The following is a 27,821-nucleotide window of genomic DNA, read 5'->3' on the forward strand; positions in this document are numbered from 1 at the left end:
GTGATTTCAACTATTAATAAAACAACTATGAAAATTCCTGATTTTGTAATATCGCACATCTATAATTTTAATGAAGCATATACACTTAGCAAAGCAGTATACTGTATTTTGAAAATTACATTGTGTCGGAGTCAAATGAAGCTGAGCTAGTGGACAAAAAAATTAAGCAAAAATGCCAATCATGTTTGTCAGAAACTGAGCATTTCTATGTTTATCATTTTAAGCAATTTTATACTGACTAATATTTTTTTATTGCTTTTCATAAAGACCATTGACACTGTCTGACAACCTGAAACAATTAAAAGTAGACTGGAGAACCACAATATTCCTAACACTGATATTAATAAGCCATATTCAGGGGTAATTACTTCCCATATATAGGAAGAAGTTCAGTAAAGCTGGAAACCATCTTTATTTTAACATCTTAGCCAAGCTCAGAACTACTTTATGCTCTTAAGTAGAGGTCCATTTACCTCAACCAACTGACAAACATCTTTTGACAGTAATAAAGATAGATGAGTTAACTAAACAGGCTAAATGTTTTAAAAAGAGGAAGGGGAAGCAGCAGCAAGTGGGTGCTGAAGAGAAGAGAGGAAACTGTATTCCCTTGTGTATTAAAACACTTCCTCTCTGTTACTAACCTTATGCCGGTTCATATCTGCCACGCTTATGTCTACCTCGACTTCTTTCTCCTCTTCTTGCTTGTGATCCTCACTAGTCGGCAGGAATCTGACCGAAGACGAAAGGTCAGAGTTAAAGTGTCGGGCTGTGCGTTTTTAGATTCTCAATACATAAATTTACACAAAAACAACAAAGTTGATATGATCAGACAGCTGCTGCAAAATGACAGAGAAAGCTTTAGTCTGTTTGGAGGTGGACCTCGTCTATGCAAAGCATTGCCACACAGATACTAATTCAACTAGGAACTCCTCCTACACAGAAAAACACTTATTTGACTAACAAATAAGGCCAAAGTCATAGGGAAATGATGAAACTCCCTAAAATGCCAACTTCTCTTGCAACCAGTAAGACTGCTGATAAAACTCATCAACTAATGTACCGAAATGAAAACCAGCAGGATGCTGCAGAATGATGTATGACAATGTCACTTACTTCAGTGGTGCGATATAAAGGTGTGATACTCATACACCATCTGAGCCGCTGTGTGTACCCTTATACTGATGGTGAAAACAATCAATCAAACCCTTTTCTATGGTTTACAATCATTTTAACAAGATGCTACAGAAAGTGCAGGGGTGACCGGAGGGCTGTATTAATCATAGAGTAATGCACTATTACAAAGCTGTTGCTGTGCACTGCTGGTTAGCTGGCTGAAGGATAGCTCCTATTCTTTTCCACTAACAAGAAAGACTAATTAACAAGCTTGTTATACTTCTGTTAATATCAATAAAGATTAACTGAAAAAAGGTTTAAGTATTACATATATTACACCACATAAGCTACTCCTACATTTAGCCATGTTTATCCCATGCCCTCAATACATCACGGTGCAGTGGCTCTTAAATCACTTGACTCCAGGCTATGCTTTACAATCCTCTCAATACTGCAGTTATCCCTATCACTTGTGAAACCTTTCCTACCCCCCTTTTCCCCTTCCACTAAATCTTCCATTAATATGCCTGAGAGTAGCACTCTTAACAGCTAGCTTCTTTAGCAATGACCATTTTTGGTTTATTCTCTTTGCGTATGGCTTCAATAACTGTCAAGTCAACAGTTCTCCACATGATTATTTATACTATAACATTCTGGATTTAAAATTCCTTTTCTTTTTAAATTGGCCTTATGTAATATAATTTTTGGAGAAACGCTGTAGGCCATAGCCATCACAATTAACACAAAAGAAATCTTCAAATATATTTATCAATCTATAAACAAGAAACACATTTTAAATTACTTAAACAATGAACCCAATAGTAATCCAATTTATGGATATGCACCAGTATATTCTATCATTCTCGTAGTGGTAGGAATATTTGTTGCCTTTTAGTTTTAAATAGAAGCAATCAGATCATGTAACAATTTTGGTGACACCACAATATTTTTACTCACTGGCTTTTTCCTAATGTCTTCATAGTGGACCATACATAAAAAGTACTCTAAAGTTTATCCACCAAGCAAAATGCAGATTACTTTACTGTAGAGCCCTCTAGTGGTAAAGCCAACAATTGCACTGCAGTTAAACGCAAGACATTTCCTTTTTATATTTAATTCACCTCTCGCTCTGGGTAATAGTCTTATCTGGTCCAGGTGATGTATCGTTTGTAGAAGCCATATCTGCTTTTGCAAAGGGCGTGTCAACAGGCTTGATGTTGTGGTCCTGTTCAGTCGGTGAGCTCAGAGTTTGAGTTGGAGGGCTGGCGTTGAACTCTAGAACTTCACTTGTCTCTTCAGCTGCCAAGATAAAAATAAACAGAGAAGTTAAGAAAAAACAAAAAACTCCCATGTCAAAGGTTTTATCAGTCACAATAAATTACTTCTACTACATCATGACGCAAAATACCACATAAGGTCAATATAGCTCAAGTTTAAAAAATGACATGCTCCATTGGAAAGATTGATGATTTACCCAGATTGAAAAGCTTTCTCTGCTCTGAACAAACAAGCATATCCAGTGAGTCATCATATGAGTCATGCCTTGGTTGAGTTTTAAATGTTATCAGTACAGCTGTAGTCTAGGTGACATTAGAAGCAGAAGACAGGGAAACAGAAAGAGAGGAAGAAAAAAGTCTCACTGTTGTTTTCTGAGTGGGATAGATCATGGAGAGCAACTGCCTCTGGGTGTCTTCTACCGACAGCTTGTGAGTGGGCGCTCAGTGGCACTGCTGCCTCCTTCTGAAAAACACGCATGCCGAAAAACCAAGAGACGAACATTCATGTAAAGGAATGGGGTATGAAGATCAAACAAGCAGCACACATTAAACACCTACCAAACAGCTGGCAGACTGCCAGTCAGAAGAAACAGATCTCTGTCAGATGTGAAAGTATTGCATACGTCAAATTCCAGCAAATTGACAGACAGCACAAAGACTGTCATGAGTGATGGGTTGCTTGCAATTGCCTTAATTGGTTTTATATCGCCTTCAATGCACACAGTTGACAAAATAAATGATGCACAAACAATAAATTTAAGTTTTATAAACCATTAGGCATGACATTGTTTGAGCAAGTCACTGGAATTCAAAATGTCCAAGTTCAGATATTGTCCAGCTTCAGATCACTCCTGTCAACACTGTGATCTCAAGGTTTCATCATTGTTGTTCTATATTAGGAAGCAGATGGCTTTAGTACAAATATGGAGCCTGCTGCCTGAGAGCAGAGGCAGCGAATCATATGTGAAGAACTATTTGCTAGGCAAATGACAGAAGAAGAAGAAGAAATGTTGCATGAATAGAACATATAAAAACCTCATTCATTGGTAGAGATGCCCTGCATCAGAAGAAGATGAACATGTTATATTTCCGCTACTAAAAACCTACGGGAGAGTGATCTGAAGGTATAATCTAAGATACAGCAGAAGACCTTTATATCTTTATCCACAAAATCTAGAACAATGTTGATTGTGAACAAGGGTTAGTCTAAAGAAGATTGCAAGAGACGCTTTGTTGCAAAGAAACAAGCATATATGCTGCTTATTGCTGATTTCTTTTACCATCCAGTCTACAGACTACCTATTTGGGGGAAATTATCTGGTAGACCATCACAAGCTGAATACATTTACGTGTGTTCAAAACATTTCCATTTTATCTAAAACATGATGAGCAAATGGTTCACTTTAACACATCAACAGGAAGTGCCACTTCATCTTACTGCAAAACCATGCAAGTGTGACTGAAAACCTGTGAGAAGTGTGAAAACAGCATAAACCATACAATATACATCATCACTAACCTGCAAGTTTTAAACTGATTTTTATAAGGAATCAAATTAAAAATAAAGTTATTTCATAAAAATGTATATCTTTTTCCAATATGACACAACAGACAATGCAGCTTTAACAATAATATAAGAAGGTTGTGTATAATAAATGTAAAACCAATCAATGCTTAAAGCTGAGCTTAAAAACTGAACTTAAAACATCTCTGGCTCAAGAAACAAACATCAAAACTGTTTAAACACTGAAGAGCTTCCTGCCAGCAAACACTTATAAACTTACTACCTGCCCTATAGTCTAAACTATTTGTCAGTCCAAGCTGCTACATATATTTCAAGTATTTTTTAAATACAGGGGTTATTCAGAGAAGCAAAGAAACTGTCGAAACATTATGTTAGGTTTGATCAAATAGGTCTCTGTTTGCTGCCTTATAGTAAAGCTACACAATGAGTTTTTTTTCCCCAACACTTTTTAAACATGTGAGGTTTTTATATGAACTTCTTTTCATATTTTGAGCAACCTCCACAACCCTGATATAGTTGATCTTTTTAATTCACTCCACGCTGCAAAACTTACACCACTATTAAATCCTACTGCCCAAAAACATTTGCGATGATGCATACACAATTACCAGGTTTCAAGAGATTAAAGTTTTACAATAAGTTTGTAAGAACAACTGGTTTGTAGTAATACACTTGATGCCTCTGAAACAATTAAGCAAAATGGAGTTTCTGGGTATACTGCACGAGTTACTGGCATGCTCAAAAGAAAATGCTCAAAGTCATTGACATCTATCAGTCTGGAAATGCATCTCAGAGGCTTTGGGACTATGGGGAACCACACAAGGAGAAAACGTGGAACAGTTGTGAACCTTGCAAGGAATGCATGGCCCAACTAAATTACCCTAAGAGTGCATTTGCTACTCATCAAGAGGGACACAAAATAAGAAAGACCACAATCTACAGGTCCTTCTCAAAATATTAGCATATTGTGATAAAGTTAATTATTTTCCATAATGTCATGATGAAAATTTAATATTCATATATTTTAGATTCATTGCACACTAACTGAAATATTTCAGGTCTTTTATTGTCTTAATACGGATGATTGTGGCATACAGCTCATGAAAACCCAAAATTCCTATCTCACAAAATTAGCATATTTCATCCGACCAATAAAAGAAAAGTGTTTTTAATACAAAAAACGTCAACCTTCAAATAATCATGTACAGTTATGCACTCAATACTTGGTCGGGAATCCTTTGGCAGAAATGACTGCTTCAATGCGGCGTGGCATGGAGGCAATCAGCCTGTGGCACTGCTGAGGTCTTATGGAGGCCCAGAATGCTTCGATAGCAGCCTTTAGCTCATCCAGAGTGTTGGGTCTTGAGTCTCTCAACGTTCTCTTCACAATATCCCACAGATTCTCTATGGGGTTCAGGTCAGGAGAGTTGGCAGGCCAATTGAGCACAGTGATACCATGGTCAGTAAACCATTTACCAGTGGTTTTGGCACTGTGAGCAGGTGCCAGGTCGTGCTGAAAAATGAAATATTCATCTCCATAAAGCTTTTCAGCAGATGGAAGCATGAAGTGCTCCAAAATCTCCTGATAGCTAGCTGCATTGACCCTGCCCTTGATAAAACACAGTGGACCAACACCAGCAGCTGACACGGCACCCCAGACCATCACTGACTGTGGGTACTTGACACTGGACTTCTGGCATTTTGGTATTTCCTTCTCCCCAGTCTTCCTCCAGACTCTGGCACCTTGATTTCCGAATGACATGCAGAATTTGCTTTCATCCGAAAAAAGTACTTTGGACCACTGAGCAACAGTCCAGTGCTGCTTCTCTGTAGCCCAGGTCAGGCGCTTCTGCTGCTGTTTCTGGTTCAAAAGTGGCTTGACCTGGGGAATGCGGCACCTGTAGCCCATTTCCTGCACACGCCTGTGCACGGTGGCTCTGGATGTTTCTACTCCAGACTCAGTCCACTGCTTCCGCAGGTCCCCCAAGGTCTGGAATCGGCCCTTCTCCACAATCTTCCTCAGGGTCCGGTCAAGCTCTACTCGTTGTGCAGCGTTTTCTGCCACACTTTTTCCTTCCCACAGACTTCCCACTGAGGTGCCTTGATACAGCACTCTGGGAACAGCCTATTCGTTCAGAAATTTCTTTCTGTGGCTTATCCTCTTGCTTGAGGGTGTCAATAGTGGCCTTCTGGACAGCAGTCAGGTCGGCAGTCTTACCCATGATTGGGGTTTTGAGTGATGAACCAGGCTGGGAGTTTTAAAGGCCTCAGGAATCTTTTGCAGGTATTTAGAGTTAACTCGTTGATTCAGATGATTAGGTTCATAGCTCGTTTAGAGACCCTTTTAATGATATGCTAATTTTGTGAGATAGGAATTTTGGGTTTTCATGAACTGTATGCCAAAATAATCCGTATTAAGACAATAAAAGACCTGAAATATTTCAGTTAGTGTGCAATGAATCTAAAATATATGGATGTTAAATTTTCATCATGACATTATGAAAAATAATGAACTTTATCACAATATGCTAATATTTTGAGAAGGACCTGTAGTATTGCAAGCTCTAGGTAAAGTTGAATCAGCAACACTGGCAGCAAGAAGGATACTGAGTAAAAATGGCACCAAGGTGAAAACCACTGCTGACAAAAACAAAAAGATCCATCTCATTTCCTTAAAAATCATCTTGTAGCTTATCAAAACTTTTGGTAAAACATTTTGTGGAACATGTGCATCCTATTACATCTGTCAGAAATCTATCAGCATTTTAGAGAAAGAACATTATACTGACAGTTAAAACATAATGCTGGTGGTGTGATGGTTTGGGGTTGCTTTGCTGCTTCAGGACCAGGATGACTTGATAAATGATGGAAATGAAAGCCTTTAAGCTCAAGCTCATTTGGGTTATGCAGCAGGACAATGAACTGAAGCACACGAGAATGTCTATCCAAAAAAAAGATGATTTTAGAGTGGCCTAGTAAAGGTATGAGCTTAAATCCAATTTAGATGCTATAGCTTGACCCTAAACAGACCATTCATGTACAAAAACCCTCCAATGTGACTGAAGTAAAACAATTATTCAAAGAGAACTCCTTTGTATCTGAAAACATCAGCTGAAAATGGCAACTTGTATTTACTTTGGCTTTCTTTAAAAAATGTTATAGGATGTGAAACATTCAAGTGTGACGAAACGGCAAGAAAAAACAAAAATCTGTATGGGGACAGATTTTTAAGTCCATGCCATTATTGTTTTATTACTGTTTTTTTTTACCTGCAAAGGTTGACAAATAACCTCAGGGTCTGATTCTGTGCAGGCTGCAAAATCTGTAACAAAAAAAACAAACAAGAAAATGACCATTTTGAGTAAAAGGAGGTTAAAAAAAACCCTTAAAGGTTGGAAGAACAAAAATAAACTGATCATCAAGAACCCAAAGTTAATGGTTAAGTTCCACAAAAATGCAGCTTTACTATAAAAGTACAGCTGTATATTATGAAACGGTTTGGAGACAGACAGGTAGATAGGTTAAATAACATGTATAAAGCAGCATTTTGACCACATTCACTCTGCTCTGTTTCTCCGCCTGCCAGCCACTCATGCAGGCAGAGGCATAGGGATTACCAAGCTTCTCTCACCGGCTCAGACCACTCGCACACCTGGCCATAGAAGGAACTTGAGGAAGCCAAGAATTTTGGAGCTCTGTTGATACACTCACATACACTCCATCTCTCTCACACAATGTTAAGAAGGTCAGAGCTACAAAAGCCTTAGAAGGCAGGGGTCTATTTTCAGGGGCCACAGAATATTTGCATCCATATAGTGATAGTGTCTGTACTGCACTAGTGCTCTGAAGGTATGATCACTACTCTTTATATGTTGAGGTACTAAAGTCCCACACACTGCTCCAGCATGATAAGATTTATTTATGTAAATGTTATGAATGAAAAAGAAAGACTGTCTAACCAAATCAGAAAATGGAACCTATTAATGATTATTTGTTTTAATATTAGCAGCAGATCACAACACAGCTTTAATATTTATATACATATTAACACAATTTGATTTTAACTTCTTTGTTGGACTTTTAACTGCCTCAGAATGGCTGTGGGCAAGTTCACAGTGGTCTCTCTTAAAAACCTTTAAGTCTGTTTATTGCTGTCCCCATGTGCTTTTTTGAGTTGTTTTCCAATTTTAGGTGAAGATCAGAATGATCATTGATGATGCATGTAAAATAATAGATTGCTTCTAATGTGAGAAGCTTTATAGTCAACTGTTAAGGAAATAGTCAATTGATAAAGGTGAGCAACCGAGGACTCACACAAAATGTGGTGTGCTTGGAGAGAGGTTGGACAGCAGACCCATAAGCCGAGCACAGCTCAAAGCTGCCCTGCATGAAACTTCTACATCCCTTTTTCCCTTGCCAGCATTCATCTCCTCGTTAATGGGATGTATTATTTACCCCTGCATGTAATCACAGCATGTATATAGGCAAAACATTGATCTAACTGATCCTACACATTGTTAATTTCAAACCCCAAACTTTCCCAGACTCATATTTGCAGATGTCAGTCAACTTTAGGTTCACTTTTAAAGAGTAAATTTATAGCACGGTCTCTAAACTGGCCAGAGTTGATATATGGAACCTGGAACCCAGAAATACCCAGAAAGACTCAAAATTAATTGATAGATAATTGGGGAAAAATGTAATAGTGGACAGAAGGATATACAGGATAAATGGTTGGAGAGACAGACACATCAGTAAATGAACAGATCAAGGGTGCATGGTGCATCAAAGGAAGGATTGGCACATGGACAGAAACTTATGGATGTATGAATGGACAGAATAGAAAGATTGTTCAGACTGGAGCAATTTACTCAGAGAAATTCATGTAGGCAACAGGACAGGGTATAACTCTGGAAATATTTATCCACACTTGCAAGAATTTTCCCTAAAATGCGATACTTTTATAGACTGTTGGAACCCTTTACTCTATTTCTGGTTGTGACTCCCTCCATAGCAACATTTGGCGCCGGCAGCAAACATCCTTCAGTGTAGGTGATGGAGCTGTGGGCCTACTGCACAACCAGATCGCGCACTGTAATGCATTGCTGAGATAAGATCGGTAATGAAAGCAATGAAGACTACTGCCACCAATCAGCTAGTATGGAACGTAGTAACAATGGAGAATGAATGCAGGCTGGTAGACAGACATTGGTGACCACGGAGTTATCTAGCGAATCCTGATATGACAGCTCCCATGTCGCATCAGGATTCTCCCATGTTCTGTTTGAAGGCCCTACTTTGACAAATCCCTGCATGACTAGCATATGGGATGTTCCCATGCAAAGACTGCTTATCATCAGCTGTTGATTGGCACCACAAAATCTTTGATGTTCCAAACCTTCCCTGAAAAACGCCTCAACAGAGGATCTTAACACTTTAAACATCTGTACCAAAGCACCCCAATATGCTTATTGATCAAACAGGTTATTGATGCCCCCAACCTACCTTGATGTTCTTCAATTGTGCTCTGCTCATATTGAACCTCCGTAGAGACAGTGGCAAAGGGAGTTGATGTATCCCTTACTTCTCCTTCCCCAGCTATATCCACTACCTTCCACCTCTCCTCCACATCCTCTTCTTCAACTCGGTCTGGTAATTTGTCTGACTTTTCCTCAGGACTGCAGTCTCTTTTCCCATCCTGCACCCAGCAGTTCCTCTCTGCTAGTTCATTTTTCAAGAAGTCTTGTAGAGCAAACTCCTCATCCCAGTCCAAGGCAGGCTAAAACAAATATAGAAAAAAAGGAAAAATGTAAGAAAACAGGACAAATCCAACACAGATGACATACATAAAGACACTACCACTGATGTTTGCAGTAAATTGTCTATGCACAAATAGCTCTCCACACAATTGCTAAAAGGTTAGGGATGGAATTAACAACCTGCAGGTTAATCTAGACCTCCTGGGTAAAAACCATCACTTCAACAGAACACGTTCCAAAAATCAGAGCTGGGATGATTGAATTATTTGAAACTAGGAAGTGCATTATCAGCAGATAACCTAGTCCCTTTATGTAAATCTATTAACATAACAGCACTGCTGCTTTAATGCTCAAGCATGCTGAAGCATGACATTCTTGCATGAGTTTTGAAGTGTGTAGGTGTGTGGCCTTATTAATTTTTTGTGTGAATGTGTGTGGGTGCAAATGTTCATTTTACCTGCCGACTCACACTCACCAGATGCTCCAGCTGTTTACATTCAAAACAAGTCGTATCACTGATCTCCAGAAAAATAATTGACAATCTCTGCTGTCATAGATTTGGCATTAAGATTTTTTTAAAACAGGAATTTAAACCAATGTTAAAATCTTGTCTTAAATAATGTCAACACATAAACAATATACAGTGTTGCTTGTTTTAACACAGTTAGCAGTCATTACTTATAGAACAATGAATTCTACAATAATCTCCCTTTCCCTCCTCTCAGACCTCCTCATCTGGTGCAGGTGTTTGGCATGAGGCCTCTCTGCTGTCTTGAGATATCTTTAGTTGCTCCAGTTCTTCACACAGCTGCCGCTTCTGGTTCTCCTGTTCCTGCACCCTGTAAGACCAAATCGTATCAATTAGATTTTCAAACAAATCAAGCACAGGTGCCCTGAATTCACACAGCAGTTGTAACCTATGCATAAAGCTCCTGGATGACAGTAGACATACTGTACCCAATCCGCAGGCCCATGCAGTGTCCCATTCTGTTGCCCAGGGTGACCAGCGCCAGTTCTCCCACTGGCACCGTATCGACTTCTTTACTTTACTTTCTTTGATATTTAGCCTTTAATATTGCAGTACACGGACCCTGAGATGTCACTTATACAAGAACCATAACTCTGTTTTCGAAGCTGGTCCAGTCAAACAATAAATCCTACCTGGACAAGCTATCCACTCCCCCTCTCTGCTCTGATATCACACTGGCCTAGCCCTTTTATACATCTGAAGGGATGGCTGTCTCCATAAATACACATCCAAACACAGACATGCTTGCAGCACATGGCAAATTCTCTCTCTCTCTCTCTCCCTCACACACACACACACACACACACACACACACACACACACACACAAAGTCAGAGTAAAATCCAGGAATGGCCCAAACTTATTGAGGCAAGCCTTTTGGGATCGCAGTGGTCAGGATAATTAACTGGTCTTTCCTCTTTTTAGTCCAACTGACAAACCAACCGAGACAAAGAACAAGCAAAAAAAAAGGGATACTCAGTTCTTAGAAACTTGGTTGTTGTTAGCTCTTTTTTTATTTTAAAGAATTAATGGAAAACACTGTTCTTACACATTTATGTTAAAATTCTGAACCTTTCCTGAATACACTCAGGAGTTTTTTGGCAACTTTTAAAATAGAAATGCAAAACTTTACTGTGTATTTATGGTAAATATGGTCAGTCTTTAAATATGAAACCTGCAAACATGTAAATGACAGAGGACGCATGGATGAGTGATGGCAGAAAAACTAATAGATTCACAAACAGAAAAACAATTAGATGGATGGACAAACAGATAAATGGATAGAGGTACAATCAGACAATAAGATGTCTGAATGGACAGACAGAGGAAAAGATGGATTGACAGAAACAGATGTAATACAAATCTTTTTTCCTACTCCATTTTCTTTTTCTCTACTCAGTGTAAAGCTTGCAATTAAAACCAAAAACAACATTCAGATAAGTTCATAGAGCAAGTTATATGGTTGGTCAGACCTCAAAGATAATTTTATGTAAAAGTAATATTCTTCTAGTTTTGAATGTTAGTTTATGCTTCTAATAGTTTATGTTTCTAATAGTTTATGTTAACAAACAAAATATTACTCAACAGTTTTTAGGGCCCTTTACAATGTCCCTTGTCAGTTCTGAAAAGTGATAATTCAAGCTCTGCCTATGAGAATTGGATTCAACCAATTAGATCACTGCTTTAATAGAAAAGGAAAGCTCCCACCTTTACAAAAAGCCAATCTTTTCCTATAAGCTTTTTATACCACATATCCACAAATTCCTCACATCCAAAAACCAAGAGTCAGTGCAGACAACAAAGATCCACTTACCTGACCGACAGGTGGAGAATCTCAGTACGGGATCTTCTCATGTTACTGGCCATTTTGATCAACTCCTTCTCTAATGAGTCTGTGTAGTGATCCAGCTGGTCCAGGCTGATGGCCCAGTCTGCCCTTCTAGCATCTAGCTCAGCCTGCACACTCTGTGGGTAGACAATGCAAAGGGTCACCCCCTTACATGGATAAAATACTACCAACTGAGCAGCCTGTAGTATTTTGTTTTCAAAATTTGCATTTGACCTATCATACTGAGATACCAACAGAAGACAAACTTGTACCGCTTTCAGCTCAGGTACACCAATGCTTTCTGTCTCATTGGATATGCTTTTTGCTGTTTGACAGTACAAGGCTAATAAATGCGGCGTGGCAACAACACAGAAGGAGATGGGAAAGAAAAAAAAAAAACAGAGAGAGGAGGGAAGTGGGTTGTGATCATGGTACAACACTGACTAAACAGCACTGCTTGGATGGGGCCTGTTACACAGTTATATAAGAGATCTCTAGAGGGGAGAAATACTGTGTGGGAAGGAGAGGGAGAGCAGATACAGTGATAACGAACAACATGATGTGAGGGAGAGGAAGCTGGAGAACACAGAACTTTATGATTGATTCGGTAAAAAAACAGCTTGATGCAGACTTAGGCAAAACATGTAGACTTATATAAAAATACTTTCAGCACATTTTTCAGCCTCTGTTACAAAATCACTGAAAATGTCAAGCATAAATTTTCATTTTAAAGTTAGTTTGTTGCAAGTTTAAGCCTCGAAAGACCTAGCTAAAAATGTAAAACATGTTTATGGTCTACTATTCAAAAACTTCAAAACTGAACTAGGGTATATTCATTATCCCTAAATGAACAAGTCCACAATCCAGTATTTGTTTGCTTTCAATGTCTTAAAATAAAAATGGAAATATACCAATTAAGACAATAGGTTTAGTTAAAGCTTTTTTTTTTTCCTTTTACAGAATACCACCATCACTAACTTGCATATTGAACCAACATCAAAAGTAGCTTATAGGGCTTGTTAATTGAATGTTAATTTAATTTAATCATAAATGAAATTACAGTGCAACACTTTGGTAGTAAACTAGAACAATTTAATCTCTACTGATGCGGGGAGGCTTAGGTGGGTTTTAAATGAATTGGAGTGCATCTGACCTGAAGACCAGCGTTGGTGCTACAGTCCAGCTCTGTGTGGTTATTCATGATGTTTTGAACTGCAGACAAGACACAGCTGGTTTCTTCTTTGAAATCTATTTTCTGGTAAACAAGACAGTGTGTATTATTAAAGACAAATATTTAAAAGACAGAAAAGAAAGTGTAATAAAGTTAAAATCCCATAAGACACAAGTACTGACCTTCATTTGAAATACTGCTCTAAACTTAACATTATGCCATTTGAAGTATTTTGCTCCCTAACAATACACTGCAATGTTCAAGTAGAGGTTTCAGATAGCAGTCAGGTCTTTCTCCACTAACACAAACACCCTAAAGATAAGCCTTGAAAAAAGAGGCAAATTACTTGTTTCTATTAAAAAAAATTATGCATTCTTGTTTTTAAATTCAATTCTGTTGCAATACATCCTGTATTTAGAGCTGCTTGTAAATACCAGTCAAATATTACAAACACTATATTGGGCTCATCTGCATTGTGTTGCAGGACTGTTTGCAGCTGGATATGTTATAGTTGATCAATATTAAAACAGATTTAATAAAAGTGCAGGTCAAGGTTTCAGATCTAATCATATTTCATTACCAGTTTTTTTAAGAGACTTCTAAACTCCAGAGCCACATGTTCAGTATTTGGTCCCTGCAGCATCAGCAACACCTCTCTGTCCAGTGTCTCATCCAGCGGTGAGGCCGTGCTCATTGTGGTTGACAAATAGTCCACCCCATGAACAGTCTGGAAGCATAGGCAATATTTTTACATCATTTAGTAATATTTACTGGAAGACTTGATATGCTATATATTCTGAAGGACTGCACTAAGTATTAGAACAAAGACTTCAAAATTGTTTTACTGTTTTAGAGTTTATAATGTATTTCTCAGTTGTATTATAGTTGGATTAAGTTAGACTGCACATAGATCAATTTAATCCTAATCAGACCATTATATTAAATTGTAATTCATTGGAATGAAATGAACTGGACCGAATGAAATAAGTTCCACAGAATGTAAAATTGTGGTTAAAAAGCATGCCCTCATGTGGCTAATTCTAGGCTGTTTAATAATCTGGTTTTACCAGGTTCTACAATGGTTAAAATCTGAGTTTTTAAGTGTTCAAAACCACACACCACAGGTTCCTCAATTTCATAACAGTCTATTCAGTAGGACTATCAGCTGTGTACTGTATCCACCTCCTGCACAACACAACTGATGGTCCCAACCCCATTTATAAGGCTTGAAATGCCACTTATTAAACCTGACAGGGCACACCTGTAAAGTGAAAACCATTTCAGGTGACTACCTCTTGAAGCTCATCAACAAAATGCAAAGAGTGTGTAGAGCAGTAATCAAAGCAAAAGGTGGCTACTTTGAAGAACCTAGAATATAAGACGTATTTTCAGTTGTTACACACTTTGTTGTTAAGTATATAATTCCACATGTGTTAATTCATAGTTTTGATGCCTTCAGTGTGAAGCTACAATATTCATAGTCATGGAAATAAAGACAACTCTTTGAATGAGAAGGTGTGTCCAAACTTCTGGTCTGTACTGTGTATATATATTTATATAACTATATATATATATATAGTTATATAAATATTGTTAAGTTAGATTTCTCTGTGCCGTTCGCACACGCCTGTACACGCAGACACACTGAATGGCAGTGCATGTAGACTAGCTCCAAAATATAGTGATACCCAGGTGCTTTGTTAGACCCGTCACCTGGACCTCTGGGTCTGAAGTTCCAGATGTTTTCAGAACAGACCCAGATCTCATGAAAGAAGACATTTAGGAGTTCATGTCTGTTCAAAAGATGGATTAAGCCCCAAAATAACAGACTTCACATTTGATTTACAAAAACAATGCGATTTGTTTCTGTTGTGTTCCATATAGTCACTGCCCGCTCTACCTAACTTGAAAATGAATCTAAGGGAAAACAAGACAAAAAGTGGTTAATTATGCACACGCGGTACCGCGGCTTGCAACTATGCGCACAGGCTCAATCGGAGTGGCAATTTGTCTACTCTGGAGAAATCCAGAACGGTTGCTCTGTTTTGTTTGTCTGTTGGACTGCCTTATTAATTACCCAAAAAGTTACACTGAGCGCATCAAACAGGTCTACAATACGGGAGACGGCTCATTTCAGAGCAGCCCCGGAGCCAATCAGAGAGAGGGAGCCTGGTGGGTGTGTGCGCCCAGGAACAGGTGGAAGAAGAGCGGCTTAACCCAGACTGAAGTTATCGTTAAACCTGAGAGTCAGCTCAGAATGGACTAATTGTAATCTAGCGCTAATCACTTATTCACCCAGCAAGACACGAGGTGGAGGTTAACTAATGAGCATCATCAGGGTCATGATGAGGGACTTTCACCTGAGCTACAGCTAAAGTTAAATGGCCTGGCCGTGATAGAAAACAGTAGGAACCCTCTCTGTGAGCTTCTAGCTGGATCTGTATCATGACGTGAAAAATATCTGATCCTTTAACTTAGTCAAAATCAAAGCATTTATTCCTAAAGTTACTAAACACGTTAAAAGGTCTTTCAGATCACCACATTGCATCTCATGGCTGCAGCCAGTCCTATAGTCCAGTTCTACATGTACAGGGGTTGGACAATGAAACTGAAACACCTGTAATTTTAGTGTGGGTTTCATTTAGGTTTCATGGCTAAATTGGACCAGCCTGGTAGCCAGTCTTCATTGATTGCACATTGCACCAGTAAGAGCAGAGTGTGAAGGTTCAATTAGCAGGGTAAGAGCACAGTTTTGCTCAAAATATTGAAATGCACACAACATTATGGGTGACATACCAGAGTTCAAAAGAGGACAAATTGTTGGTGCACGTCTTGCTGGCGCATCTGTGACCAAGACAGCAATTCTTTGTGATGTATCAAGAGCCACGGTATCCGGGGTAATGTCAGCATACCACCAAGAAGGACGAACCACATCCAACAGGATTAACTGTGGACGCAAGAGGAAGCTGACTGAAAGGGATGTTCGGGTGCTAACCCGGATTGTATCCAAAAATCATAAAACCACGGCTGCCCAAATCACGGCAGAATTAAATGTGCACCTCAACTCTCCTGTTTCCACCAAAACTGTCCGTCCGGAGCTCCACAGTGTCAATATACATGGCCGGGCTGCTATAGCCAAACCTTTGGTCACTCATGCCAATGCCAAACGTCAGTTTCAATGGTCCAAGGAGTGCAAATCTTGGGCTGTGGACAATGAGAAACATGTATTGTTCTCTGATGAGTCCACCTTTACTGTTTTCCCCACATCTGGGAGAGTTACGGTGTGGAGAAGCCCCAAAGAAGCGTACCACCCAGACTGTTGCATGCCCAAAGTGAAACATGGGGTTGAATTAGTGATGGTTTGGGCTGCCATATCATGGCATTCGCTTGGCCCAATACTTGTGCTAGATGGGTGCGTCACTGCCAAGGACTACCGAACCATTCTTGAGCACCATGTGCATCCAGTGGTTCAAACATTGTATCCTGAAGGCGGTGCTGTGTGTCAGGATGACAATGCACCAATACACACAGCAAGACTGGTGAAAGATTGGTTTGATGAACATGAAAGTGAAGTTGAACATCTCCCATGGCCTGCACAGTCACCAGATCTAAATATTATTGAGCCACTTTGGGGTGTTTTGGAGGAGCGAGTCAGGAAACGTTTTCCTCCACCAGTATCACGTAGTGACCTGGCCACTATCCTGCAAGAAGAATGGTTTAAAATCCCTCTAACCACTGTGCAGGACTTGTATATGTCCTTCCCAAGACGAATTGACGCTGTATTGGCTGCAAAAGGAGGCCCTACACCATACTGATAAATTATTGTGGTCTAAAACCAGGTGTTTCAGTTTCATTGTCCAACCCCTGTAGACAGAAACAGGTGTTGCTCAATAAACTAGGAAAATATCTCCTTGTTCCAGTAAGACCCAGTAGAAAGGGCAAAAGTAAGCCTCCCTCTTCTCTTTCATATATTCCGGTCCTAAACATTCAGCTCTGGGTTGTTTAAAGGTGCAGAATTAATAAGAAATAAATCATAGTTAATCACAGGTGGACCATTAATTAGTTAACCGTTTTATTTTTCTGAATACTACATGTAATACATAAACTAAATTCAAGGATAAACAAGGATATAGTTTTAATCAATGTAATACAAACATACCACTTTATGTATGCATTTATTAATAACTGTAAAATAAGTATTGATAACAAGACAGAAGGTAAGAGTCCAAGGTCCAGAATGAGGCTCCATGTTCAATTTTAAACACCTTTTTCCTTGAAAGAAAATATTTAATGGTAAAGACTGAAGTAATGGCTCAGTGGAAAACAACAGACTAATTGGAATGAAGGGCTGGAAAGATGGCAATAAAACAACAGGTTCATGAAATAAGGAACATATTTTAATGAAATGTTGGAATAGCTCACAGCATAATTAAAATAAATAAATGTGTTTTTGGGGTCTTACCATTCCATTAAAATCTAAGAAAATCAATTTTATAGCAGTTTTCTTTTTATAATTGTAAGAAATTATGACAATGGAGCCTCAGGGGTGGGTGAGAGAGTGAAATTTAAAAAGATTACATAGATGAGAAAAGAAACATTTATTTGAGCCACAGTAAACATAGTTTCTCTGAGTTTAACAATAACTTTAGTCTGACGGACTGAGCAGAAAGTATTTTCTAAATATCACAAAATGTGTCATTATCTGCTTCAGCCAAATGCTTTTTTTCATCAGTTGTAAACGGTTTTTCTTTATCCATCACGTCAACAAAAAATTAAAACCAAGTCAAATTATTATGAAGCTTTTCTGTTTGATTCACAATAATTTACATTCAGTGAAAACCCAGCCAAGGCAGAGAGCTGCTACAACATGTCTTGTGTTACTTTAACTTTAAGTGAGTTATAAAGTGGGGCGCTGTCTGATGAAAATTCAATTATTTAGTGCCTGGGCTAATGAAAGGCCTTTTCATTCAATATACAGGTCCTTCTCAAAATATTAGCATATTGTGATAAAGTTCATTATTTTCCATGATGTCATGATGAAAATTTAACATTCATATATTTTAGATTCATTGCACACTAACTGAAATATTTCAGGTCTTTTATTGTCTTAATACGGATGATTTTGGCATACAGCTCATGAAAACCCAAAATTCCTATCTAATAAAATTAGCATATCATTAAAAGGGTCTCTAAACAAGTTATGAACCTAATCATCTGAATCAACGAGTTAACTCTAAACACCTGCAAAAGATTCCTGAGGCCTTTAAAACTCCCAGCCTGGTTCATCACTCAAAACACCAATCATGGGTAAGACTGCCGACCTGACTGCTGTCCAGAAGGCCACTATTGACACCCTCAAGCAAGAGGGTAAGACACAGAAAGAAATTTCTGAACGAATAGGCTGTTCCCAGAGTGCTGTATCAAGGCACCTCAGTGGGAAGTCTGTGGGAAGGAAAAAGTGTGGCAGAAAACGCTGCACAACGAGAAGAGGTGACCGGACCCTGAGGAAGATTGTGGAGAAGGGCCAATTCCAGACCTTGGGGGACCTGCGGAAGCAGTGGACTGAGTCTGGAGTAGAAACATCCAGAGCCACCGTGCACAGGCGTGTGCAGGAAATGGGCTACAGGTGCCGCATTCCCCAGGTCAAGCCACTTTTGAACAAGAAACAGCGGCAGAAGCGCCTGACCTGGGCTACAGAGAAGCAGCACTGGACTGTTGCTCAGTGGTCCAAAGTACTTTTTTCGGATGAAAGCAAATTCTGCATGTCATTCGGAAATCAAGGTGCCAGAGTCTGGAGGAAGACTGGGGAGAAGGAAATGCCAAAATGCCAGAAGTCCAGTGTCAAGTACCCACAGTCAGTGATGGTCTGGGGTGCCGTGTCAGCTGCTGGTGTTGGTCCACTGTGTTTTATCAAGGGCAGGGTCAATGCAGCTAGCTATCAGGAGATTTTGGAGCACTTCATGCTTCCATCTGCTGAAAAGCTTTATGGAGATGAATATTTCATTTTTCAGCACGACCTGGCACCTGCTCACAGTGCCAAAACCACTGGTAAATGGTTTACTGACCATGGTATCACTGTGCTCAATTGGCCTGCCAACTCTCCTGACCTGAACCCCATAGAGAATCTGTGGGATATTGTGAAGAGAACGTTGAGAGACTCAAGACCCAACACTCTGGATGAGCTAAAGGCCGCTATCGAAGCATCCTGGGCCTCCATAAGACCTCAGCAGTGCCACAGGCTGATTGCCTCCATGCCACGCCGCATTGAAGCAGTCATTTCTGCAAAAGGATTCCCAACCAAGTATTGAGTGCATAACTGTACATGATTATTTGAAGGTTGACGTTTTTTGTATTAAAAACACTTTTCTTTTATTGGTCGGATGAAATATGCTAATTTTGTGAGATAGGAATTTTGGGTTTTCATGAGCTGTATGCCACAATCATCCGTATTAAGACAATAAAAGACCTGAAATATTTCAGTTAGTGTGCAATGAATCTAAAATATATGAATGTTAAATTTTCATCATGACAATATGGAAAATAATGAACTTTATCACAATATGCTAATATTTTGAGAAGGACCTATATAAGCAACCTACACACGTGGATACAATTGTTGGTACCCCTCGGTTAATGAAAGAAAAACCCACAATGGTCACAGAAATAACTTGAATCTGACAAAGGTAATAATGAATAAAAATTCTATAAAAATGAACAAATGAAAGTCAGACATTGCTTTTCAAACAAGCTTCAACAGAATTATTAAAAAAAATAAACTCTTAAAACAGGCCTGGACAAAAATGATGGTTCCCCTGAAAATAATGTGACCAAAGGGACATGTTGAATCAAGGTGTGTCCATTAATTAGCATCACAGGTGTCTACATTCTTGTAATCAGTCAGCGGGCCTATCTATAGGGCTACAGGTAGTCACTGTGCTGTTTGGTGACATGGTGTGTCACAGCAGAGGAAGCGAAGGAAAGAGTTGTCTCAGGAGATTAGAAAGACAATTATAGACAAGCATGTTAAAGGTAAAGGTTAAAAGACCATCTCCAAGCAGCTTCATGTTCCTCTGACTACTGTTGCACATATTATTCAGAAATTTAAGATCCATGGGACTGTAGCCAACCTCCCTGGACGTGGCCGCAGGAGGAAAATTGATGACAAAACAAAGTGACGGATAATACGAACGGTAACAAAAGAGCCCAGAAAAACGTCTAAAGAGATTAAAGGTGAATCTTCAAGCTCAAGGAACATCAGTGTCAGATCGCACCATCCGGCATTGTTTGAGGCAAAGTGGACTTAATGGGAGACCACCAAGGAGAACACCACTGTTGGAAAGAAATTATAAAAAAGCCAGACTGGTTTTTGCCAAACTACATTTTGACAAGCCACAAAGCTCCTGGGAGAATGTCCTATGGACAGATTAGACACAAATTAAACTTTTTGGCAAGGGATATCAGCTCTATGTTTACAGAGGAAAAATGAAGCATATGAAGAAAAGAACACTGTCCCTACTGTGAAACATGGAGGAGTCTCTTATGTTCTGGGGCCGCTTTGCTACTTCTGGCACATGGTGTCTTGAATCTGTGCAGCGTATAATGAAATCTCAAGACTATCAAGAGATTCTAGAGAGAAATGTGCTGCCCAGTGTCAGAAAGCTTGGTCTCAGTTGCAGGTCATGGGTCTTGCAACAGTATAATGATCCAAAACACACAGCTAAAAACATCCAAGAATGGCTAAGAGGAAAACATTGGAACATTCTGAAGTGACCTATGAACCCTGACCTAAATCCTATTGAGCATCTTTGGAAGGAACTGAAACATGTCGTCTGGAAAAGGCACCCTTCAAACCTGACACAACTGGAACAGTTTGCTCATGAGTAGTGGGCCAAAATGCCTGCGGAGAGGTGCAGAAGTCTCATTGACAGTTATAGGAATTGTTTGATTGCAGTGATTGCAGTGAACCTCAAAAGGTTGTGCAACAAAATATTAAGTTAGGGGACCATCATTTTTGTCCAGGTCTGTTTTATGAGTTTTTTTTTTTTTTATAATTCTGTTGAAGCATGTGTGAAAAGAAATGTCTTACTTTCATTTGTTCATTTTCATAGATTTTGTATTCATTATTACAAGTTATTCAAGTTATTCCTGTGACCATTGTGGGTTTTTCTTTCTTTTTAACAAAGGAATACCAACAATTTTGTTCACGTGTGTATTTATGATGCGCTAATGTCTCACTAATGCATTGGCACATTTGCCTCCTCAACTCATGATTCCTTTATACTGTAACAAATATTCGTGTTGGGAACAAACCTCAAGCAGACTCTAGGTGATTTTCTATGTTTTTATTTGGCGTCCTGAATGGTTGTAAAGATTTAAAATACTTCACATGGTGTGTGTGGTAACAGTCTTCCTAATAGAAATATAGGAGGAATATTCACGTCATAAAGATCAGCGTTGAGCTGTAATTGGGCTTAGTGCAGCAGCTAGAATGCTGTGTATATTTGATGCAGACATTGTAGAACTTAACAGTTTCAAGCCAACAACCTTTTTATTTCAAGTCAGGTTTGAGTAGCTGATGTCATTCATGAAGTTGTTGGTTTGCTGTAATTCACTACAAAACTCCCTCATGGTGTGTAGACACAGTCTCTTGTTTTTCCACAGTGCCAATGCCATAGTTTTTTGTACACGTGATGGGTGACTTTATAGTACTTTGTATATATATTTAGGGGCGGTGACCAGGCGGTCCAAGCGCCACGTGCAGCTACATTAAATCCACTGCAAATTGGGATGTATGAAGGCTACGTGCGCGGTGACATGTCTGCGCACAGTTTCATACATCTGAATTTTTTGGTGCGCAGCAAGTTTCAGAGTTTCTCCCTTATGCAAACTTTTAGCTTGAAAGCTGCGCACTCTGTCACACATGAGGCCCCAGAACATTACCTTTTTCCTTCACCATTAGCTGTGAGGAACATCCCTTTAACCCCCGTTTTGTCTCTCTGTATGACAATAAGTCATAAGGTATAATAAACAGTCTACTTAAAGTATATATATATATAAAATAAATAAAAAGAGTGAAGGGTTGCTGACCTCCAGTGGTGACTGTGCCAGAGCCAGTTCTGTTTGCAGGGATCCTAGGCTGCTCTGGTTTAATCTGTAAGCCACTGACAAAGCCAGGCTAGCCCTGTGAGGCAGACAGGATAATGGGCATAGGGGAGGAAAACAAATAGAACAAGATAATTTTATTAAAAAAGGTGCAAAAAAATTAAAACTGTAGTGCTGGAAACACTTACCCAGCAAGATCTGGAAGAATCATCTGCATCTGGCTCTCAAGCTTGTATTTATCATTCCTCAGCAGCTGGATTAGAGAAAAGGAGAGATAACAGAACACTGACTCATTCAGTCTGTTATTTGCAAGCAAGTGTGGCCATAAGATATGTTCAAAAGACAACAATGATTTCCCACAAGTGTAATCAGGCCAACAAACTGCTGCTGATGAATTCATTACTGGACGCAGATCATATGTTAGATGACAGAAGAATAAAATTCAACATCAAAAGTTAAAATCTTCAACTTCAAATCAACAAATGCTCTTAAAGAATATTTTCTGATGAATTTCATCTCTTCAATTTGACTTTCTAACAAATTAGCCATGGACTTCAACTTGAGAATTATCTGATTTTGACTTAATAGCAGTAGGTCAAATTGGGGAAAAAACTTAAAACATATACATAAACAAATCATAATATGATGCATGTGACCACACTGACCTCTGTGATGGAGGAGTACTCCTCTACTGCTGCCTTCAGCTCATCTATTTGACTGCTCCTCTGTCGGAAGTAAGCAGCACAGGTTTGAGGTTTGTAGAAATGTGAATACTGCTGTTAGTTATTTTATTGGGATATTTTATTTGATAGAGCAATTTAATAGCAGGGCACAATTGTGAAAATGGAAGGAAAATGATGCATGATTTCCAATTCTTTCAAAAACAAAATCCTACAAGTTGTGGAATGTATTATTTGTAGGCTCATCTTACACTATAAAGGAAGATGTGTGTCTTTACCAACATTTCACATTGTCTGTGCAGTACAATTTTAGATCTTGCCACAAGGTTGTGCAACACAAAGAGATTATTTTGCATTGATCCAAATCATTATATTGTAGCTCTGGCTGTATATTAAGGGTGGATGTCCTGCTGGAAGGTGAACCTTCACCCCAGTCCCAAGTCTTTGCAGTATTAAACATGTTTTCTATAAGAATTGCCCTGTATTCAGCCCCATCCATCTTCTCATCAGCTGACCAGCTTCGCTAATCTTGCTGGAAAAAAAAGCATCTCACAGCATAATGCTGCCATTCCCATGTTCCATTCTGGGGATTGTGCGTTCAGGATGACCTGCAGTGTTAGTTTTTCACCACACATAGCGTATTGGTTGTGGGCAAAAATGTCCACTTTAGTTCCATCTGACCAGAGCACCTTCTTCCATAAGTTTGCTGTACCGAATACATGGCTTGTGTTCCTTGGTCTTCATGATGCCGTTTCTTCAATAATGTTCTAAGTAAACTCTGAGGCCTTACACAGAACAGCTGGATCTAGTTTTCTGAAGGCAATAGGTTGAACTGGAATTTATCTAGGGTTATCAGAGTAAAGGGAATAACAATGCACAACACATCCAAGTTTTCTTTTCCTAACTTAATTGAAAACCTAGTACAAATATCTTTGTACAACACAATTCAGTACTATTTTGCATTTGCATATATTAAAATCCAAATAAATCAAATTGTGGTACATGGCTGAAATTCATCACAATGTGAAAGGTTTCAAGAGGTTTTAATGTTTTTGCATTGCACTTGATATTAATTTTATTAGTAAAGAATGATTGTACTAATTACACATAGCTTTAGAATAGTAAACTTGATAAACAAAACCCACCTCCACTATAATTGATTCCTTTTCAGCAATCACAGCATCAAATGAGTGAATTTGCACCTGGGCAAACAGAAAGTGCGAAAACATAAAATTGATACACTATTATTATGTAAAGACACTTTTAACAGTTGACAATTTATGCTAAATGAATGAAATATGTAATAGAAAAAAATGGGAAAATTGTCTTACAGTGATGTATAATGGCAGCAACAGGAATAAAAGGAAGGTGTTTGGCAGATAGTAGAAATACCTGAAGGTCAGTGTTAATGTTACACAGCTCCCTTATTTTTTTCTGAAGCTCGTCTGTCTCCATCGTGATCTTAAAGTTCTAAAAATCAATGAGTCGAATATGAACAAATAGTCAAATCCATTCAAATTGGAACAAATTATTTATATTTACAGTAGTTATGGCTGTTAAGTGGGGTTATTTATTTTTAATGAATGGATAAGAGCCTCAACAGTACCTCCTCCTGAAGAGATGCAATCTTGGCAATAAGGCTCTGATTTTCTCTCTCCTGGGATTTTACAAAAACAACAGAAAGACCAAAAGCAAACAGCATAATTAAATAATTTAAATCTTGCCATCGTCTTCGTAATCTGCAATAAGGAATAAATAGTGATGTGCCAACAAACTAAAACCAGGGCTTTCTTAAAACTCAAACCATTGTTCTAAACACTGACAAAGCTTTGGAGTTCCATAACACATTTCACCATCAAGTAAAAAAAACACACCAAAGATCTCTTCTTCAGTCACAAGATGCATGACTAACCATATGTTTGCTGTGTGCGGAGGCACGAGCCCTCCCTTCTTCTGTACAGCTCAAAGTTGCCTTCATCTCTTCCACCTCTTCTTTCAGCATCTTCTCTTTCTGCGCAAGCTGTTGGTTACTGTTGTAACAGAGTAGAATCAAACCACAGTTTGCTGCTTCAATATGTTGCAGATTTGTGGGCAATGCAGGAGAACCTTACACCCTAGCTTGATTATGTAGATCCTCATTTTCATCAGCCAGTTTCTGGTTGCTCTCCTCCATGTTCTCCACCACCTGCTTCAGCTTTCGAACCTCTTCCTGAAGCTTTTGGTTGCTCATCTGAAGATCAGCAACACAATATACCAGCTCTGATGTTTCACTGAGAAGGAAAAAAAACAAACACTCAATTATAAGGTAACAGGCTGAATGTCACAGACGCAAAGAGGTAATAGGATTGTACTTTAATGGTACTTTGACTTACAATTCCACTCTAGATGCCTCTCCACCAAAGGCCTCCAAGCTTCCTGATGTCATATTCAGCAACATTGATCTTCGGGCTGTAAAACACATACATAAAAAAACAATTGATGGTCTACATGTTTACTTCAAGATGCATGCACAGGTCATATGAGTGGTTGAATGAATATTCACCAGAGGCACTATCTTTGAGTTTAATTGAGTCTTCCTGGGTGTTGTTCTCTGCTGGCAATTCTCTGTAATTAAATATAGTAATCAGTAATCCAAAACAAACTGCAAAAGCAACAAGGAGTTTTATGGAAACGTGATTTGGTTTGAGTCGTCTAATGAAAATGTAAATCATAAAACTGAATGTTGTAAAACCCATATACAAAAAGTAAAGGTCAGCCAAGTTATTCCCTGTAGTGACTAACAAGTTTTAAAATTAAATATTTAAATTATATATAATTTCCAAAAATAGCTCTTTAATAGAAACTAACCTCCCGATCTTTAGGTGACTGCTTGCCAAGAGTAAAGACATCTAAGCTTCAATGTAGCAGGAAACATGCAGTCATGAGACTTTCGCTTCCACAGTTTTACAAACCATAAGATCAAAGTATAAGGAAAATGAACTGGTCGAATGAACAAGGTTCTAAAAATGATCTACAAAAACACAGAACAGATTCCCTTTATTTAATAAACTTAGATTAAGCTAAAATGGAAAAAATGCACAAGTTGGTCATTCTAGTGATGGTAGGATTTAAGAAGGAAAAACAGCCAGATGCTGCCAATGAAGGCATGTAGTCATCAGCAAATGTGACCACTTCCCCTGAAGCAGGCTTGTCAGTGTGCAGGTCAAGAACATGCAAACACTCATGTCAATGGGAAAAGATGCAAGCAAAGACCTTAGAGAAGCAATTGTTATTGAATTGTATATGAATCAGGGAAGGGTTATATGGCAATTTCCAAACTATTTGTAGTCCCTCATTCTCCAGTGAGAAATATTATTGACATGTGGAAAATATCTAAGACGGGTGAGTAGATGATATAGCAAATAAAATTCAAGCTCATAATATGCAATGCTCAGAGAAATTGCAAATAAAAAAAGTTAAATTTTTGACTCTACAGACCTCTGCATGCTTGTTAGTTGGTAAGGTTCATGACAGGCTAGTCAGGAAAAGACTAAACAACTACTCCTTTTTTAAATGGATGGATTGCCAAGGAAAAGCTTCTTTTTAAAAAGAACATGGATGTATGACTTAGATCTGCAAAGTTGCATCTGAATGACCAGAGGTCTTCTGGAGCAATGCCGTGTAGATGGAAGAGACCAAAGTAGAGATGTTTGGTCATCAGGCACGACACCATGCTCAGAGGAACCCAAAAGTAGCAGATCAGCACAACACCACATACCAACTACAAACCATTGTGGTGGAGGATGACTTTGGCTTGCTTTGCAGGCACATCCACAAACAGAACCATCAAGTCAATCAGGAACTATTCAGTATATTAAAGTTTTCCAAAGTGAAATGTGAGGACTTCATTTGTCTGACAGCTAAAGCTTGACATCAAAGCTACTGCTGTTAAACAAAAGATTGATCATTGCAGTAAATCTACAAGGCTGAAAAAAGGAGATCAAGGTGTTGCAATAGCCCAACCCAATACTAGACTTCAGACTGACTGAAATCCTTTACAATGATTGATAGACAGATGAGCATAGAAAAACTGAACAAAAACTGACCAATAGGTGTACAGAAACAGACTACCTGAAATAAAACTATAAACACAAAATATGCCTCTACCTGCTATTGCGGCAGTCATCTATCCACTCCCTCATGACAGCATGGTAGGTGTCCAGATCAATTGACACGTCCTTGTGTTCTGGGTCCAGCATGTTGCAAAGTTCCTCTAATCCACTGTCTTCTGAGCTTCGACTGGTTGTGTGACGCAGGTAGTCAACAATATGAGACACATACACTTTACCTACAGTATGAAAGCATCATCATTTTAATTTTTTTTTTTAGGAAATAGCCATCTTTGATAACTAACATTGTAATCTTTGCTCAACAGTTTGCATTTTGTCCTTTTTCCTCAATATATCTCATACAACAAACCAACAGTTATCCTGCCAACATATATTTTGGCATCCACTGCTAATGGAAAACAAAACCAGTTATCCAGGACAACCTTTAGTATCTGATTGTTATTCCATATTACTGTAGACGTTTGACCATGAAATAATAGTTTAAAGGGCAAAAAAAGCCAAATTTTACTTGTGCTGCCTGATGGTAAAAAGAGAGTTAAAGTGACCGCAGTTACAAATGTACTCTAAATGGTGTGCTCTTCATTCAAAATTTGTTTTCTTTCCTGTTAACGAAATTAATAAAATGTGTGAATAAGATCAGCTACTTTGGAAGTTCAGTCTTTATACAGATTATGTGCACAAAGACAACATGAGAGAATAAAATGGATGTCAGGCAGTAGCATAATCCA

At 38.7% G+C, this 27,821-nt stretch overlaps 1 protein-coding gene across 7 annotated transcripts in view; it reads right to left on the bottom strand.

The window, feature by feature from the left end:
- The window catches only part of LOC124882991 (lymphoid-restricted membrane protein), a 51,799-nt gene that overhangs the window by 17,310 nt on the left and 6,668 nt on the right, over positions 1–27,821 (bottom strand). For all 7 annotated transcript variants that reach the window (XM_047389774.1, XM_047389773.1, XM_047389776.1 and 4 more), the window contains exons 4-23: positions 27,131–27,311; positions 25,527–25,588; positions 25,357–25,432; positions 25,096–25,254; positions 24,897–25,014; positions 24,591–24,641; positions 24,377–24,454; positions 24,130–24,186; positions 22,970–23,029; positions 22,493–22,557; positions 22,290–22,383; positions 13,783–13,929; positions 13,185–13,286; positions 12,017–12,168; positions 10,402–10,513; positions 9,421–9,694; positions 7,185–7,237; positions 2,754–2,853; positions 2,235–2,412; positions 642–729 (exon numbers count right to left, since the gene is read on the bottom strand). In XM_047389774.1, the coding sequence (XP_047245730.1) occupies positions 642–729; positions 2,235–2,412; positions 2,754–2,853; positions 7,185–7,237; positions 9,421–9,694; positions 10,402–10,513; positions 12,017–12,168; positions 13,185–13,286; positions 13,783–13,929; positions 22,290–22,383; positions 22,493–22,557; positions 22,970–23,029; positions 24,130–24,186; positions 24,377–24,454; positions 24,591–24,641; positions 24,897–25,014; positions 25,096–25,254; positions 25,357–25,432; positions 25,527–25,588; positions 27,131–27,311 (2,207 nt within the window). The remainder of the gene's footprint in view (positions 1–641; positions 730–2,234; positions 2,413–2,753; positions 2,854–7,184; positions 7,238–9,420; positions 9,695–10,401; positions 10,514–12,016; positions 12,169–13,184; positions 13,287–13,782; positions 13,930–22,289; positions 22,384–22,492; positions 22,558–22,969; positions 23,030–24,129; positions 24,187–24,376; positions 24,455–24,590; positions 24,642–24,896; positions 25,015–25,095; positions 25,255–25,356; positions 25,433–25,526; positions 25,589–27,130; positions 27,312–27,821) is intronic.

Source organism: Girardinichthys multiradiatus, chromosome 17, assembly GCF_021462225.1.
Source record: "Girardinichthys multiradiatus isolate DD_20200921_A chromosome 17, DD_fGirMul_XY1, whole genome shotgun sequence".
NCBI classification, from domain to species: Eukaryota; Metazoa; Chordata; class Actinopteri; order Cyprinodontiformes; family Goodeidae; genus Girardinichthys; species Girardinichthys multiradiatus.